Source organism: Mesocricetus auratus, unplaced genomic scaffold (assembly GCF_017639785.1).
Source record: "Mesocricetus auratus isolate SY011 unplaced genomic scaffold, BCM_Maur_2.0 Super-Scaffold_6730, whole genome shotgun sequence".
Taxonomy (NCBI): Eukaryota; Metazoa; Chordata; class Mammalia; order Rodentia; family Cricetidae; genus Mesocricetus; species Mesocricetus auratus.
In genome coordinates, this window is record NW_024429184.1 from 65,760,126 (window position 1) to 65,778,042 (window position 17,917).

The following is a 17,917-nucleotide window of genomic DNA, read 5'->3' on the forward strand; positions in this document are numbered from 1 at the left end:
ACAAAAGGCAAAACTAACTAAAAAAAAAAAACGATAAAATTGAAAAGGGAAATCATCTTAAAAAACTAACAGTGAGTAACATTTAAGGATAAGACTATGTTTTCAGTTACCATTTCTATAGTTCATACTAAATATGACTGACATTTATGAAAATGCATTGGTTCACAATTGTTTCAACTGAACTGTGTTCTATAGTATCCCATCATGCTGAACCTCACTTGCTACCACCACATTTGAGGCAATAATTATTTGAGTAAAAGATTAAACATTGAAAGATGCCAAGAAATCTTACCGATTTTTCAGGGTCTTGTACACAAGGCGGCACAATTGAAAGTCGTAAATCTTTTTCTCTAAACAAAATTAAGATTTCAAAAATTGAAAAACTGCAGTAAACACAGTCATCAATGAAATAAATTTGCATACAAAGTTTATATACTACATCTCCAAATACAAATAATTCCTTTATTGATAATAGTTTTAAAATCCTAAAGTCAAATTTAATCATAGTCCACAATACATATCAAATGCCTTAAAATACCTATCTCAAAATGAATACTGGAGGCACTTCAAGACAAAGTAGTTTACACAGAATGAAAAACAAAAAGAAAATATTTAATGAAGAAAATTAAAATCTCTTTTAGAGCACATGTATATTTTCATGCCAATAAGACTGGAGATTTGGTTCAGCCGTTCAGAGCCCTTCCTGTTGCTGCAAAGGACCTGGGTTCAGCATCCACATGGCAATTCACAACGACCTGTAACTCCAGTCCTAAAGACTCAAACATCCTCTTCTGACCTCCAAGTGAACCAGGAACATATACAGTGTACATACACACTTACATACAGACAAAATACTCTTACACATAAGATAAAAATAAATCTGTAAAGAAAAAATCTTAATAGTAGGCATGCTTAACTAACAAGCATAAGGTTCTGGGTTCAAAGGCCAACACTACAAAAAAATGAAATATTTTTTAAGATAGCTAACAGTAGATACTAAGATGTTATCTTCTTGGAGGTGAGAGAAGGATAAAAAGATAACTCTCCAATTCTGTAGAGCCAAGATTTTTATTCATAACCTTAATTAACACTACACAGATAATTTAAGAAAATTGAGAAGGTAACAGATACGAGGATTAAAAGTCACTAGTTACATCTCTGAAACTCTCAGAAAAAAAAAAGACTAAACAGAGTTGAATAGAACATAAACACTGTGATTTGCCACATTTTGTACTGCATGAGTGTATGCTTACCGTTTCTTGTTTTCAAAGATAAGCGATCTGTTAGTATATGAGCAGAGGTACAGTTATGTGATCTGCAATCAAGTTACATTAGGAAAAACTGCCATTCATTCTTGACATCACACCACTGTGCACAGTGTGCTCTGCTAACTGCAAACCTTTCATTACCGTTTCTTTTTCCTCTGCTGCTCAGCCATCTGTTCCAGTAGCTCTTGTCTATACTTCTCTTTCCTTTGCCGGATAAGTTCTCGATCTTCGCCTCCTAGGTAAGAAAAAGAGTCAAGACACTTAACTCTTATGGTCACACACAACTAAAACGCAAGCTTAGGAAATTCAGTATTTAATTATGCCTGGCCATTATTCTAAGAAAGAGAGAAGAAAGAACTAAGAAATCACATCAATACATCAATTACTTTCATAATTTATGAGTTCTTATCACAGGATCAAACATAACATGCATTAATAATTCCTGAGACTTGGAGTAACAGAAGACTTTATTCGCAGCCCCTTACATGGTGGTTTCGATGAGAAACGTCCCTCCATAGTCCTGGGCATTTGAGCACTTGGTCTGATGTTGGTGGCACTGTTTGGAGAGGCTTAGGAGGTATGGCCTCATCAGAAGAAGTATGTCATCAGGGTAGGCTTTGAAAGCTTATCTGCCTTACTTCCAGTTTGTTCTCTCTACTTCATGCTTGTAGTTCAAGTTGTAAACTCTCAACTTACTACTCCTGCTTTGTTTCCTGTTGCCTGCTTCCATACTCTCCCCACCAATGTGGATTCTAACTGTCTGGCATTATAAGCCCAAATAAACTCCTCTATATGTTCCCTTGATCACAGGGTTTCATCACAGCAACAGAAAAGTAACTAACACCTTAAGAGCTTCCATAAATGTCTTAAGTTTGACAAATGTCTATCTAAAAGTTGAGACAGGCCCCACTGGTTTCTTCTAATCATTCCAATAATGGAGTCCCAACAACTGCCTAGTATGAGGAAGGCCCTTCAGATCTCACATACACAACAAAAAGTAGAAGAAACAAGGGGGTTAAAATAGCTAGTATTCCTATAAACATAATGAAGAGGAAAATGAAAAAGACTACTACAAAAAAAAAAAAAAAAAAACCACACAAGGAGTCCTACATAGAAGGTAAAAAGCCTCCAAGACAACCACTCTTGACTCTACACTGAGGAAAAAGCTCCATCATCTACAAAAGTATGACTTTTTAGAAGCTCATTAGAAAGCTAAGGTTGTCAATAACTAGAACTGAACATCAAGGAATAAAGCAATAATCCATGCAGAGGTGGGAACCCAAGCATCATTAACACTAGCAGACTATGGGAAAGAGGCAACCACCAAACAGCAGATAAAAGAAATCAGCTATGCCTTCAACAGAGTTTTAAAGGCCAGATGTGCATTAGAGTAAAGTACGATTCTCACCATAAGAGTAGCAAAACCAGAAAAATAAAATCATTAAGGTCAACCAGCCTGATTTAACTAAGAACTATAAACCATTATGATCCACAACCACCCCATATACAATCTTAAGTACACACTGTATTTTCTAGCCATGAAAAGATTACTTATGTAGACATGGCGGCTCATGCCTGTGATCTCAGGCTGATGTCCAACCTGGACTATGGTGGGTTTTTTGTTGTTGTTGCTGCTGTTTTTGGTTTGGTTTGGTTTGGTTTGGTTTGGTTTTTCAAGACAGGGTTTCTCTGTGTAGCTTTGGAGCCTGTCTTTAACTCACTCTGTAGACCATGCTGGTCTTGAACTCACAGAGATCCAACTGCTTCTGCCTCCCGAGTGCTGGATTAAAGGCATGTACCACCACTGCCTGACCTAAGGTGGTTTTTTGACAGTGTCTCAGAAGGAAAAAAAAAAAAAACAGCCCATATGTACTAGCACACACTTAAAATTTCAGCACTTAGAAATTAGACAAGGCTATGAATTAGCTGTTAACCTGAACTACAAAGCAAGTTCTAATCCAACCTAGGGTATTCCATGAGGTACTATCTCAAATACTTTAAACAAAAGAGTATGTTTAAAAATCTCTTAGGAAATCCAACAAACTTGAAATAGTAAAGATTATATGAATTATGCGACCAGACCATACAGGCATCAACGAGCATTATGAGGGTGCACACAGCTCTTGGTGTAACTCATAGTTGGTGGACACAAGAGCTCTTCAGTCAATCCCTAGCTCTGAGATACAGACAGGCAGTAACAAGAATACAAAACAGAAGGAAACCCTCCAGTTACCTAATTTAAATATACACTTCTAAATAATTCATAGTTCTGTTTTAAATGTCACAGTATACTGTCATTCACTTCCCTCCAAGCAGCTAACTTTTTTTTTTTTTTTTTGAGAAAAGGTCAATGTCCAGGGGTTCTCAACCTTCCTAATGCTAACCCTTTAATACAGTTCCTCATGTTGTCGTGACCCCAACCATGAGATGATTTCACTGCTACTTCATAACTGTAACTTTGCTACTATCAAAAAGTGTAACATAAATATCTGATATGTGAACCTTGTGGGGGTCATGACCCACAGGTTGAGAACCTTCGGTCTATGCAGTCTGGCTGTCCTGGAGCTTGCTATGTATAGCAGGCTGGCCCCAAATGCACAGACATCTGCTTATCTCTTCACCCAAGTACTGAGATTAAAGGTGTGCACCATGACATCCAGCTTTTGTTTTAGTTTTGGTTTGTTTTTTAATAAAGTAAAAAGTCCTAAATGAAATATTTGGAGGAAAGTAAGTTTTAGTACAACTAAAGTCAAAGTATTTTAATGACTGGCATAGTCTAAAATGAAATATGCTGCCTTTAGAGAGAGTTAAGCTCCCTGTATATACAAACATCCACAAGGAAACACACAAATACTCAAATGTAAGATGGACCACTGGTTTAAATGACTTCAATGAGTTATTCCAAACACTGGTTTACTAGTCATTCAGTTGCTGACTGCATACTGGTGAACTTATTAATCTTCTTATTGACAAAATTATTATTTTCAGTCATCTCTCAGCTTATTCATTTCTATTTTTACCATTTGTTACAAAATACTTCATAATTGCAAGCCTTTACTCAGATTTAACAGATAAAACTGGTCAAACCTTATAGGCAACAAGAACTAAGTTTCCATGAATATACCATCTTTCTTGCAATAGTCATTTCCAGGAAATAAAAGACTGGAAATAACATGTTTATGTCTTAAAACCAAAATTTAAATTACTGACTACTTTTAAGTTGGATAAACCTAAAACACTATTCAATTTGCTCATGTACCTTACTACAACCAAATTTTAGCTAAGTTTTCTAAGTATCCATTCAAAGAACTTCTTTATATCACAAAACAATAAGCAAAAAAAAAAAAAAAACAAGGCTTACCACACCATTTTTAAAATAAAACAAACATAATATAGCAAACCAAAAGGATTACATTCAGTAGTGACCTTGGCCTCTGATTTTAAAAAAATAGAAAATTTGGATCATCATGATTTGGAAAAAACAAAGCAAAACTTTTCCAGATACTACACAGAAAGAATAGTGGCAGTTTTAATATGAATGGCTCCTTCAGGCTCATATATTTGAATGCTTAGTCACCTAGGAGTGGACTTCTTTGATAAGATTAGAAGAATTATGAATCGTAGCAATGTTGGAGGAAGTATGTCACTGGAGGTGGGCTTTCAGGTTTCAAAACCCCATGCCAAGCCCAGTTTTTCTGTCTCTGTCTCTCTGTGTCTCTGTCTCTGCCTGTCTCCCTCTGTGTGTGTGTCTGTGTCTGTACCTCTCTTTTGTCTTTCTCTGTCTCTGTCTCTCTGTCTCTGTCTCTGTCTCTCTCTCTCTCTCTCTCACACACACACACACACACACACACACACAAACACAAACACAATAGAACAGTGACTCAGGCAACAAGGGTGGGGGGAATATTCAAAGAAAGTGAACTAAATTACAAGACAATTTCACCTTACCTAAGAAACAATCAAAGAATCAAGGGTCACATATAATACAGAATTTAAAAAAAAATCAATAGTACCACAAAGTCCTAGTAAAAAAAAAAAAAAGAAAGAAAAAGAAATTAGAACCTATTACTCAAACTGATTTCATCTATCATCTGTAAACCATGTAATATAGCTTTTAAATTATCGGCAGTTCTATACAATGCATGCTACATACTTAGCATGGTACCCAGCATAAGCCTCAAGAAACTACTGTCATTCGTAAGAACATTTAATTCAACACTCTTCAAAGGTCTAATCACTGGAAGTGCTGTACATACCAAAAAGCATCCCCGCAAAGGGACTACAGACACCACGATCAGCAGATCTGGGTGGTTGGTTATCTTGAGCACTAAAGCAATATCAGAGAACAAATATTAAAATTCAGCTGGTTTTAGGAAATCAAAATACAACAGAAAGGCCTGGAATGGTGGTGCACACCATTAATGTCATCACTTGGGAGGCTGAGGCTAAGGGACTGTGGGTTTGCACCAGCCTGGGATACATAGTATACAAAAACCCTTGTCTCAAAGAATAAAAAAACGATTAGGAGTTGAGATGGCTCAGTGAGTAAAGTATGGGTGTAACCCTCAGCACACACAGACTGGAGCCAATACAGAAGTGCAAGTCTATAACCCACAGCTGGGGAGGTGACAACGGGACCCCCAGGGCTTGCTGGAGCCATGCTAGCAGCTCCAGCTTCAGCAAAAGTCCTGTCTCAGAGAACACAGTGGAATATGATCGAAGAATACAGACTTTCACGTCCAGCCCTACAAACACATGCTCATGCATGCACCCTTGAATAAAAAATAAAGTGTGATATGAGTTATCCTTTCTTTCAAAGTGTCAGTTAAAACTATGGTACTTTATTACACCAAGGGACCCTAATATATATAACTTTTCTTCAGTCTGTTTCCCTGGGTCCACAAATTTGAAATCCTTTTTATATGGAATTACCCAGTAAGACTAGGGGTGTGGGTGTGTGTGGGTATGTATCTTATCTTCCCAATTAGAAAAGATTATGCCTTTGGAAAAAAATCTTAAAGAATTTTTTAAAAATTACATTTCTTGAAAAAAGGGAACAAAGAAAAAAGGCAGACCCTCAAAGAAAATTTAATTGGAACAAACAGCAAGTTCTCTTACTGCCAAAGGTAATTTATACTTTGTATTTCTACTAAGAAAAGACACTGTTACCTTCATTATATTATATATTAGAAACATTGGTTCTGTTTTCCTTATTAGCATATGCCAAGCATACAAATTTCACTGGTATTTTCATACGTGCATATAATACAGTTTGATCATATTCAGTTTTCCATCACCCGCTTAGGCTTCTGTCCCACACTTCACTGATCCTTCCTGTCTCTCTTTCATGCACCCAGGATGGCCTTGAACTCCTTAAAGAAAGAGCTTGAACTTCTGATCCTCCACCTTCTTCTTGCTAATTAGTGCTTGGATGACAGGTGTGACCCACCTGTAATAACTGCAGTGTGCAAATCTCCACACTGTTGATACTGGAATGGGATTAAATCTTGGGCTTTGTTCATGATGGCTACGCACTCTCCCAACTGAGCCACATCTTCAGACCCAATGTGGCCTTGTTTTACACTTTCACATTTTTACATTTTCTGTTTGTGTTTAGCATACATGTGGCATGGTTCAAGTGTGGAGGTCAGGACAAGCTTGGGGTTCTCTCCTACATAATGTGGATTCCAAGGATGGACTCAGGTCATCAGGCCTGGTGGCAAGCACCTTCACCTACTGAGGCAGCTTGCTGGTCCATGAGGTTTCTTTTAGGTTTTGTTTTTTAAGAACAGAAACATTCATTCTTATGTAAGAAACAGAATAAGAAACAGAAAAGCATGCACATGCACACACAAATATATCAAGTTATTAACTTTCTTATCAATATAAACTTGAATGCTAACTTTATAAAGTAAGCATTAAAGCAACTCCACCAATAAGCAAAAAATAATAATAATAAACAAAGTTAAAACTCACACTGCAGGGGTATTTCCAATTCAATTGTAGTACCAAGACTTCAAGATATTTCTTAAAGATTTGCTTTTAATTATGTGTGTGTGCCTGCTGCAGGACGAGAGCCCTCTAGCACTGGAAGCACAAGCACTTGAGAGCCACCAAATGTGGTGCTGGAATTCAAACTTGAGTCAACCTCTTAACCACTGAGCCATCTCTCCAGCCACAATTCCGAGACATTTCAAATTCATTACAACGCCATTAGGTTACATTCATTTCTCCTTCATTATTTCAAACTAATTTATATACTTATCATTCCAACTTTAGTATATGTGCTGCCAAAGGGAGCACTACACACTTTATAATGAGAGAGGCTTACTCTGAAAGCCCTGCCAAGCTTTACTAAAATAAATAAATAAATAAACAAATTAAATTCTTGAAAAGAATGTTGTAGGGTCTAAGGATGTAGGGATGTAGCTCAGTAATGAAGTGCTTGCCTCGCTGAATGAATTATGTTCAATCCCCAGAACAGACAGAGAAACAGGAAAGGGAGGAGAGAAGGGAACAGATAGAATGCTAAAAGAAAAGTATCATAAATATTCACCCCAAATACCTCCTCACCATTTTTTCCCAATCAATTCCTGTCACTAGCAAAGGGTGGCTGTTAATATGCTATGCATTTTCTACGTTTTCCTTAAACCAGTTTTAAGCAGGTGCTGTTTCAGGGAGTGTAGACTCAAGGACAGAATTGCTGTCACCTACCTTGTATTTCCAGCAGATGAAGTCTGGGTGTTTGACTGCTCTGTGACAGCACACTCATTCTCCACAGGAGGCGCATTCCCTTGTCTGTTTCCAAGTTGCCTTAAAAACACATTAGCTTATAGAGCACATCCCACACACGGTGGGTCTTCTTATCTCTCTAGAGCTTTTAACATCTGACATGTTAGCATTACAGTGAAAAAAGACTGTGCTGACAGCTACTGTAAACACATCCTAAAGTTAATCAAATCAGGTCTGTCTCAAGCATGATTTGCTTGTCTACAAGAGGTAGTGAGAGTTCACATTCAAGTTTGTGTTGTTTTCATGTAAAATACACTGGGAAAGTAATGCTAAAACCCAGTACCTAATACTTTTTTTTAACTGGGATTATTGCAAATGATTTCTATATAACTTCTTGGATATTTTATTTCAATTACATTTAAATATTTAATCTTTATTGTGTGTGTGTGTGTGTGTGTGTGTGTGTGTGTGTGTGTGTGTGTGTGTGTGTACATCCTCATGTGTGCACACAAGTCATGTCTTTGCTAAGGCTGAGGGGGATCAGAGGGAGTGTCAGATCGACCAGAACTAGTATAAGTCATTCAACTCAGGTGATAGGAATTGGAACTCAAGCCCTCTGGAAAAGCAACAAGTGCTCTTAGCTTCTGAGTCATCTCTCCAGCTATGTATGTATGTATGTATGTATGTATGTATATATGTATGTATGTATGTGTCATTAGGTTAACATAGAAGGCACCTTCTGTAGGTCAAACCTGTTCTGGGCATTGAGTAGACACAGTCCTTGTACACATTGAAGTTTACAGGCAGAACTAAAAGTATTTTTTAATTAAGACATATACATTCTGGTAATTATTTCCCTATACATAAAACTGAGGTTCTTAACTTAAAAACTGATACAATAAACTATATGAAAGAATGTTACCAAAAGCTAAACAGAAACATTATTTCAAAGACAGCCTGATACTGAATAGATCTGAGGAATCTTCATTTTACTTATAAGGTCATAATGAACAAAATGAAAGTTTAGAACTTATTTTTTTTAATTAAAATTTTTTTCAACTATCTTTTTTTTCCATTTGGCAAACACTGATTTGTTTTTATGAAATATAATTCCTTATGCAAGAGAAACCAGCAAAACGTTTTACATGAACATTTGTTAGCATCCATGAAAAACCAGCATTTTTCAAGTCATATTTCTTTATGTTAACACATTATATTTTCCTTCTGAAGAAGACAAAAAGAAGTATGGTTGAGGACTATGACACAATATTTAACATAGAGTTGATGATGAGTTTAACAGGACTGGCCATGTTCAGCTATAAAAGAAAACAATTCTCCAAAGATGCAGCCTATCACAGACTTCCCTTATTTCCAACACGATTGGAGTTATCTGGGGGACAAAATCCAAACAGTAATCTTTTTTTTGTTGTTGTTGGTTTTTTTTGTTTGTTTGTTTTTTCGAGACAAGGTTTCTCTGTATTGTTTTGGAAGCTGTCCTGGAACTCACTCTGTAGACCAGGCTGGCCTCGAACTCACAGAGATCCGCCTGCCTCTGCCTCCCGAGTGCTGGGATTATTAAAGGCGTGTGCCATCAACGCCCGGCCCAAACAGTAATCTTAATAACACTGTAACTTTGCCACCAAAGGAATTGTTTCCATTTTTTTACCCATATCTAACACAGTACCCTACATGGCATTTTAGCATTTACTTCTATTTAACTTTTTAAAACATCTAGCTTTTGCTGGGCTTTGGTGGCGCAAGCCATTAATCCCAGCACTCAGGAGGCAGAGGCGGGTGCATCTCTGTGAATTCGAGGCCAGGCTGGTCTACAGAGCAGTTCCAGGACAGGCTCCAAGGCTACAGAGAAACCTTGTATCAGAAAAAAGGAAAAAGAAAAAAAAAACAGCTAGCTTTATTTAAACTGAATCACAGATGCTCAGATCTGTTTTAAACTAACACAATCTAGTGTCATCCCGTATTTATACCACTTAAGGCAAATTCCAGTTTTTAATGAACAATGCTCTTGATATTTAGTTAGACTGCGTCTTATAATAGACATGTGAAGAAAGTCTAACAGCAGGCTTGAGACTACCTACACCAAGAAGGGGCTGCTTATGTAGGTAGCCCTTGGTTGTCACCTGACATATAGCTTTTGAGAAGCTCCCACCAGGCTAAGAATTAACAAGTGCTTCACTGTTCCTAAACTATTTGCACAAACAAAATAGGCTATAAAGAAGTGTGTGCTTTCCTATAGGAAGTCTAGAATGTTAGCTTATGCTAGGAAGGGGCTTCTAGACAATCGTCTCAAGAACCATAGGCACTGAATCTCAGTTCAGGGCTGGAGGAATGAATCTCCTCGCCTGCTTCAAAAGGAAGCTTCTGTCCATGCACTTTTCCCTTCTGGTGCATTTCCTGTCTGTCCTACAGCTACACTAACTCACAGTTGTCATTGGTATGCCATGTGCCTGCAATCCCAGCACTCGGGAGGCTGAGGAAAGAAAAAAGCTACCACATGTTTGAGGCCTGCCAGGGTCTAGGAAAATGTCATCTCAATAAAATTAAAATGGAGTCACAGCTATGAGTACAATCTACACAAAGACATGTGAGTCGTCCTAAAGAATCACCAGGACCTATCATGACAAACAAAAGTAAATTCATTGGTGGTGCAAGGAGGTAGCTACATCAGTAAAAAATAAAGAAATGAATAAATAAATGAATGAATGAATAAATGAATACAAAAGTACACAGAGAAATTTAAACTTGCCATTTTTAAAGCATAACTTCGGGTCCTAGAATTAAAAGCTGCTAAGAAACAGATTTGTTCTAAAATTTACCAAAGAACTACAGCATCCTGAATATTCAACTAACTTGTTTAAAAATAATATTTCTATCTTAAGTGTATTAAGACTGTAATAGCTGAAGCCATGTACCTACACAAAAATATAGCTCATGGGCTCTTCAGCACATATACAAATCATAAAAGCAAGGACCATATTATTTTCAAGCCATACTAAATTAACAAAATTTTACAAATTATCTTATTAATGTTTAAGATAAAGGTTGTTGCTAATACGTAAAACTACAAAGCTTTCCCAGTGAACAGCTGATACAAAATATGTTCTGAAGTATACCTTCTATTAAGAAAACCAAAACTCATTCACAAGATTTTAAAAGTCACCTGTCGCTTATAATTACAATGAAATAAATATTACAGAAATATTTGAGAGCTATGGATAAGGGAAATACACACTTCACTAAAAAGAATTACAAAATCATAAGGCATCCTGTTCAATTTTGTGACTGATATTATTGTGCTTACCATCTTCAATTCAGGAAAAATTGCTATTCCCAAATAGAAAGACCAAAACGTTTTAGTTACTAAGAAAAAAAAGCCATGAAACCAAATTGTAGTTTAGAATCTTAGTCAACCTTTTATTCTTCCTGAATCTGGAACTGAAAATTCAATAGCCATATTGAATCGTACACATCACCTTTCTATAGGACTGGATATCAAACCCAGGGCCTTGAAAATACTGGGTAGGACAGGCAGTGGTGGCTCACACCTTAAATCCCAGCACTGGGAAGGCAGAGGCAGACAGATCTCCATTGAGTTTGAGGCCAGCCTGATACACAAAGCGAGTTCCAGAACATCCAGAGCCATTTAGCTCAATTAAGAACACTATTTACAAAAAAAAATTTTTAAGTCAGGCGGTGGTGGCGCACACCATTAATCCCAGCACTCGGGAAGCAGAGGCAGGTGGATCTTTGTGAGTTCGAGACCAGCCTGGTATACAAGAGCTCATTCCAGGACAGACTCCAAAGCCACAGAGAAACCCTGTCTTGAAAAACCAAACTGAAAAATGAAACTCTATTTACACAGACCCTTATCAGATGGCTAGCAGTGGCTTGAAACTCTAGCTCCAGGGATCTAAAATCTGGCCTCCACAGCAACTACATGCACATGGTGCACATAAACTTAGATAGGAACACACACACATATACTTAAAATTTTTTTAGTAAGTGAATTTTTTTTTTCGAGACAGGGTTTCTCTGTGTAGTCTCTGCTATCCTGGAACTCAATCTGCGGATCGGGCTGGAACTCACAGAGATGCACCTGCCTCTGCCTCCCAGGTGTTGGCATTAAAGGTGTGCACCACCACCACCTAGCAAGTGAGTCTTTTTTTAAAGAAATGCTAAAATGATTTTTCTAAAGAAAAAGTACAGGTACTAAGGGAGAAGCAAACACCAATGGACAACTTGTAATTAGGCACTTTTCATTTATGTCTTACACATTAAATCTAGAAGAACATACTACACTAAGTAGGCACTTGTGGTTTATACAGATTCCAGCTTCAGAAAAAGGATTATTTCAGAATTTTATTAAATGTCTATTACTTATAAGTATGCAACTAGCAAGATTTAAACAGAATGGAAATGCTAACCCCACTAGTCACACAGAAACTGCACATAGCATTCCAATACTGAAACCTTGCTTAACTTGTTAATATTAAAGTAAAACACTAAGAGATACTGTACTAACTTCCACAGCTCAATTAATAAATAATAAAGATTAGCACAGGCCACAGTTTAAGAATCTATAATTCCAGGAGCAGAGGCAGGTGGATCTCAGTGAGTGAAAGACCAGCCTGGTCTACAACATCTAGTTCCAAGACAGCCTCCAAAGCCACAGAGAAACCCTGTCTCAAAAAACAAAAAAAAGAATCTATAAATCAAAGTATCATTAAAAAAACTATTTACACTCAACTTTAGAGAGTTCCTAAACATCAGCTTTCCTCATTAGTATATGCACTTAACACACAAACACATGGTACAAACTGTTAGTCCAGGAAGAATGACTGTGTCAATTATTTAAGAACACTGACGAATAATTCATGGTATTACTATAGGAAACAACCCTTCCTGGAGAGCTTTCACTGCCCCACCTTTAAGATAAGAAAAAATGTATCAGGTATGTTAAGAAGCTATATGATAATTAGAAACAAACTCAGCAAAATTCTAAAAATAAGACATCACTAAATGTAGAATCTATCAAAAATTTAAGAAGTGAGGAACAAGGAAATCGTATAAGTTAACAAATAGGATTATTTCTTTTACTAACAACTATAGCCATAAATATGAACTATATTTTTATTATACTATACCAGTTATATATAAACTATAACATTGAATGATTAATATGAATTCTTTTTTTCAAATAGAAAGAAAGGGTGAATATAACCCTAGTTTCCTCAAGAAACATGAAAAACGGCATAACATATGGAGATATGATAGCTGATACATTAACAAAATGTAAGTAACACATGACTTAAATAGTGCTCAGAATTGAGATCATGAGTAATCTTATGTATAATCTCAAAATACTATATAAGGAGGTTGACAGAAAAAGGTCATTTCATTTATGGGATACATAAAAATGCATTCCTCAAGTGATTGGAATGGAATTAATTGATTTGTTAGCTCATATGTGAAAAATAAAGCATCAACTGTCATAAGTTTCTTAAAATTCCAAACTTTTAAGGTTATGTTTTCATTACATTCAGGAGATAAATATCATAAATAGAAAATAAAGGTTCTAGAAAGTTTTCAGGCACAGTGATGACACCATCAGATTCAAGGAGTACCTGGAGTTCCAAAATTGAAAGGTATTTTAATTAACTTTAAATATAAGAATTTTCAATATAAGATACTATAGGATATGGAACATTTTCGGAACTACAATTAGATTAAGTTCATATAGAAAACTATAGTAAGCAATTCATATTTCTCATTCTTCCAGATATTAAATTTTGAATTCAAATTACCTAAATTAAGATACAGACTAAAGACAGAGAATTAATTGAAGCTTTTTGTTGTTATCAGTAATTAAAATACTGACTATGCAGCATTATCCCTGAGAATATTTTCTAAAATACTAAAACATTAAATGTTTAGACTATTAAACAAAACAGGTCCCAAAATTTACACGTAATCCTTCAAGTTAGCAGGTCAATGACAAATGTAGGCACTGTGACAGTTCTAGTAGGAAAACATACGTCAGGTTAAATATTAAGGTAAATGTCAATGAAGACCTATTAGGAAATTCCAAACAATATCACAAAATCAATCGTTCAAAGGAAGTAAAAAACATTTGAAAATCTGATTGAGAAAAATTTATGCCATTTGTATTACATAGTCCAATAACAGTCTTTAATATACATTGATAAAGATACTTAAGGTGTACAGACATTAAAGGTACAAACTGTCTTTCATTCATGCTAAAATGTCCCTTTTCCCTACATTTTAACATTTGAAATTAGGATGACTATCAACCTGACTTTAAGTGGGTTTTATTCCTAATAGTCATCTGGGAAACTATGAACCAAGACAACCAGAGTCCTCAACCTTGGGCTTTCTCTGGATGGTACTGGCAACCAGATTCCAGGCTTCAACTCTCAATGTCTGCTTAGGCTTCCCACTCACATACAAGATTTGGGGGCTTTTGCTTGGTTGCTTTTGTTTGGGTTTTTGTTGTTGTTTACTCACCTACTTGGTCATGGTAGAGACAAGAAATTCCCTTAATGAGAATGTTCCCACTCACTTTTAAATTAAGGACATACACTTTCCACCTTCTAGCTTTACCTTGGGGTCCTCATTTTGAGTGTTTTCAGTACACATAAAATTACGGTGCTTCACAAAACAAACAGTACGGCTGAATTAATCAAATATGGTAAATCAATTAAAACTACTTTAATAAACACAATTGTAATATTAAGTAAATAAAAAGTAAAAATGACGACGTAAATACCTGTCATGTGGATATACTCTCAGAAGTCTTCTATCAAAGTCACTTTCAAACCTAAACCTCTCGTCCATCTCTTCATTTGTGTCAGGATCCCGGTCAGATCTACAGTGTTGTCTCTCGAGTACACGTTCCTCATTAACCCTGCGTGCTCTTCGCTCCTGAGCACCAGTCTCACTGGCAAAGCTTCGTTTAGTACCAGAAACGCCTACTTCTTCACTTGTCTGTCTAAGTCTTCTATTCACTAATTCAATTTCATCATCTAGTTGTTGGTATCTGCTCTCCTCTCGCTGTCTTCGGTTGAGAAGCTCTTCATAAGCTGGTGCCTCAGAATGTGTATATGAAGTCTGTATTTTTGGAGGTAGATCAGATTTACTTTGACTAACAGGATTTTTATTTCTTTGACTCTTTGGCTGTTGAATTAAAAAAGAAAAAAAGCTTAATGAGATATTATATAAAAGTCATACTAAACCTTTATTACACAAAAGTCCAATAACTCTATCCTTTAAATGCACTGACATATACCTCAACTTTGATATTTCATCAAAAAAGTCATTAAAGTATCTTTTTAATTTTGGAAAAAAACTTCAAAGAATTATTTTGCAGTAATTATATATGGAGACGAGCAATAGTAAGATGGGCAAATGGCATGAAAACGTGACAACTAAATGCAAATTCTTAGCCTTAGACATAACAGACATATTTTAATATTTGCATAGTACTTCAAATTAAATTCTTCCTCAACATAAAGAATTCTTCCTTCAAACTAAATTCTTGCTCAACATGCTAAGCTTTGCTGGGTGGTGGTGGTGGCACACACCTTTAAACCCAGCACTTGGGAGGCAGAAGCAGAAGCAGGTAGATCTCTTGAGTTTGAGGCCAGCCTGGTCTATAGAGCAAGTTCCAGGACAGCCAGAGCTACATAGTGAGTCCCTGTCTCGGAGCAGCCGGGGCAGGACCAGATGACATGACCACATACAATCTAACAAAAACTTTGGTACCTTCTTTGGGGCTGTTGTTTAGGGGAGTCCAAGAGACTTCCAAAACATTATAGGCTATGGCTGTTGCCCTTGGTTGTCTCCCAGAGGTTGAAGGTAAAAACCTATTGTTAAGGACACCATGCACTTGGGACATCGGGAGATTAGACTTGGATCTGACCTGAAAGCCTCCTCCCTGAGGAACAGCTTTCATGGTACCAAACAGTGCCGTGCAGACAGCCAGGGGAGGGAAGCAACCAATAGTCCTACTGTGCTGAAGAGTTTTATGTCAGCCTGACAGAAGCGAAAGTCATCTCAGAGGAGGAAACCTCAATTAAGGAAATACCTACATAAGATTCAGCTGCAGGCAAGCCTGTAAGTCATTTTCTTAGTGATTGATGAGGGAGGACCAGTTCATTGCGGGTGGTGCCAGACCTGGGCTGGTGGTCCTGTGCTCTATAAGAAAGCAAGCTGAGAGCCTTGGAGAGCAAGCCAGTAAGCAGCAACCCATGGTCTCTGCATGAGCTCCTGCCTCCAGGATCCTGCACTGCTTGAATTCCTGTCCTCACTGCATTTAATGATAAACTATGATGTGGAAGTGTAAACCAAATAAACCCTTTCCTTCCCAACTTGCTTTTAGTCAGGTTGTCTCATCAGAGCAATAGTAACTCTAACTAAGACACCTACCCAGCTGTGATGCCTATGAACCACAACAATGACCAACATGGCCATATATCCTTCAAGGTAGAATTGGGGTGCTTACACCTTGGGACTAACCAACAGCTGTCTAACTGGTCTTAAGGCCCACTCACCTGGAAGGAAACTATGGCTGGTACTAGAAAGGCAACTACCCAGGGTTGCTGGGGTCAGAGGATCTCAGGGAAGAGCCTACTATCACCACTGAACCAGCATAATTCCTTCAGATTCTAAATACTTATCCGTACACTCACAGCTAAGTGTGACTCTTCACCCTCACCTAAGAAGCTTCTCTTTGAAGCAGATGGAAACGTTATAGGAAACCACACTGGTCAAAATGCAGAGAACAACTGGCATCTGCTCCGATGACTCAGGCCCAGAACCTACATCTTATACACAATTCCTACACCCATGGAAAGAAAGATTATAAGAACCAAAGAAACACGAAATCTGAGGTGAGATTTTGGCTCCTAGAAATGACAGGGGAACTATACCCATGATGCCTCATCAATACGGCTGCCCAAACATGACCTGCACAATGACAATACCAAGAGACATACTAATGTAGACAGGAGAAACGGCAAAGGGCCCTACCCCTAGACAAAGAACTACAGACAACTAATGAGCTGAGGGAGAGAGAATTACTCTTTCCCTAGAATGAACCCCTAACTGGTTATCCAACACCAAGTGGTCAGCCCTGAAATCATATACACACAAGCAACATTAAATGAACTCAGCAAATTATATTTACATATTTATGCATTGTACATATATGTAACAATAACACTTAAAGAAAATGAGGTCATGAATTTGAGGAGTAAGAAAACCATATGCAAGGAATTGAAGGAAGGAGAGGGGAGATGGGAAATTATATAATTATATTTTAACGATATTTAAAAAATAAAAATTATAAAAAGAACTTCATCATTTAATTACTCTAGTCCTGATAAGTCTTGGTATGAATTATACACACACACACACACACACACACACGCACACAGGCACACTCACATGCACACACACCCCACCCAAAAAATAAGGATGGCGGCACTAACATGAAATCCCAGCAGCCCACTCACGCATGTGATATTAAAGATCACTTTATAAATATAAAACGTACCTCAATATTCTTTTCCACTTGTCTGACCTTTTCTATGGATTCTTCCTTACCCCTGAGAAATTGATTATATTCTTTGTTGCGCTCAAGTTTCAACCTTTCCTTAAAAAGGAAATTGAGAGACAAGGATAACTTCAACTTCAGGAAAAGAAGGCTGTTAATATCAAACCAGAATCACACAAATCGGAGCTCTTAGCCTAGACAGGCTTTACTACTGACTTTAAAGGACAAGAAGTCACAGAAAGGAACAGAAGAGGACTGATCAGCACGGCAGCTCCCCAAGTCTCCTTGCTTTATGCTACTACACATGAATATATACTTTTCAATT

General features: G+C 37.1%; 1 protein-coding gene across 15 annotated transcripts in view; it reads right to left on the bottom strand.

Moving 5' to 3' along the window:
- The window catches only part of Cspp1 (centrosome and spindle pole associated protein 1), a 96,593-nt gene that overhangs the window by 46,292 nt on the left and 32,384 nt on the right, over positions 1-17,917 (bottom strand). For 14 of the 15 annotated variants that reach the window (XR_005875638.1, XM_040741443.1, XM_040741451.1 and 11 more), the window contains 6 exons: positions 17,593-17,691; positions 14,806-15,212; positions 7,983-8,081; positions 5,525-5,595; positions 1,410-1,503; positions 293-350 (listed from right to left, as the gene is read on the bottom strand). Coding sequence is in view for 14 of the 15 variants with exons in the window: in XM_040741443.1 (XP_040597377.1) it covers positions 293-350; positions 1,410-1,503; positions 5,525-5,595; positions 7,983-8,081; positions 14,806-15,212; positions 17,593-17,691 (828 nt within the window). In the remaining variant the exon portion in view is untranslated. The remainder of the gene's footprint in view (positions 1-292; positions 351-1,409; positions 1,504-5,524; positions 5,596-7,982; positions 8,082-14,805; positions 15,213-17,592; positions 17,692-17,917) is intronic. The other variant, XM_040741452.1, reaches the window with a different exon arrangement.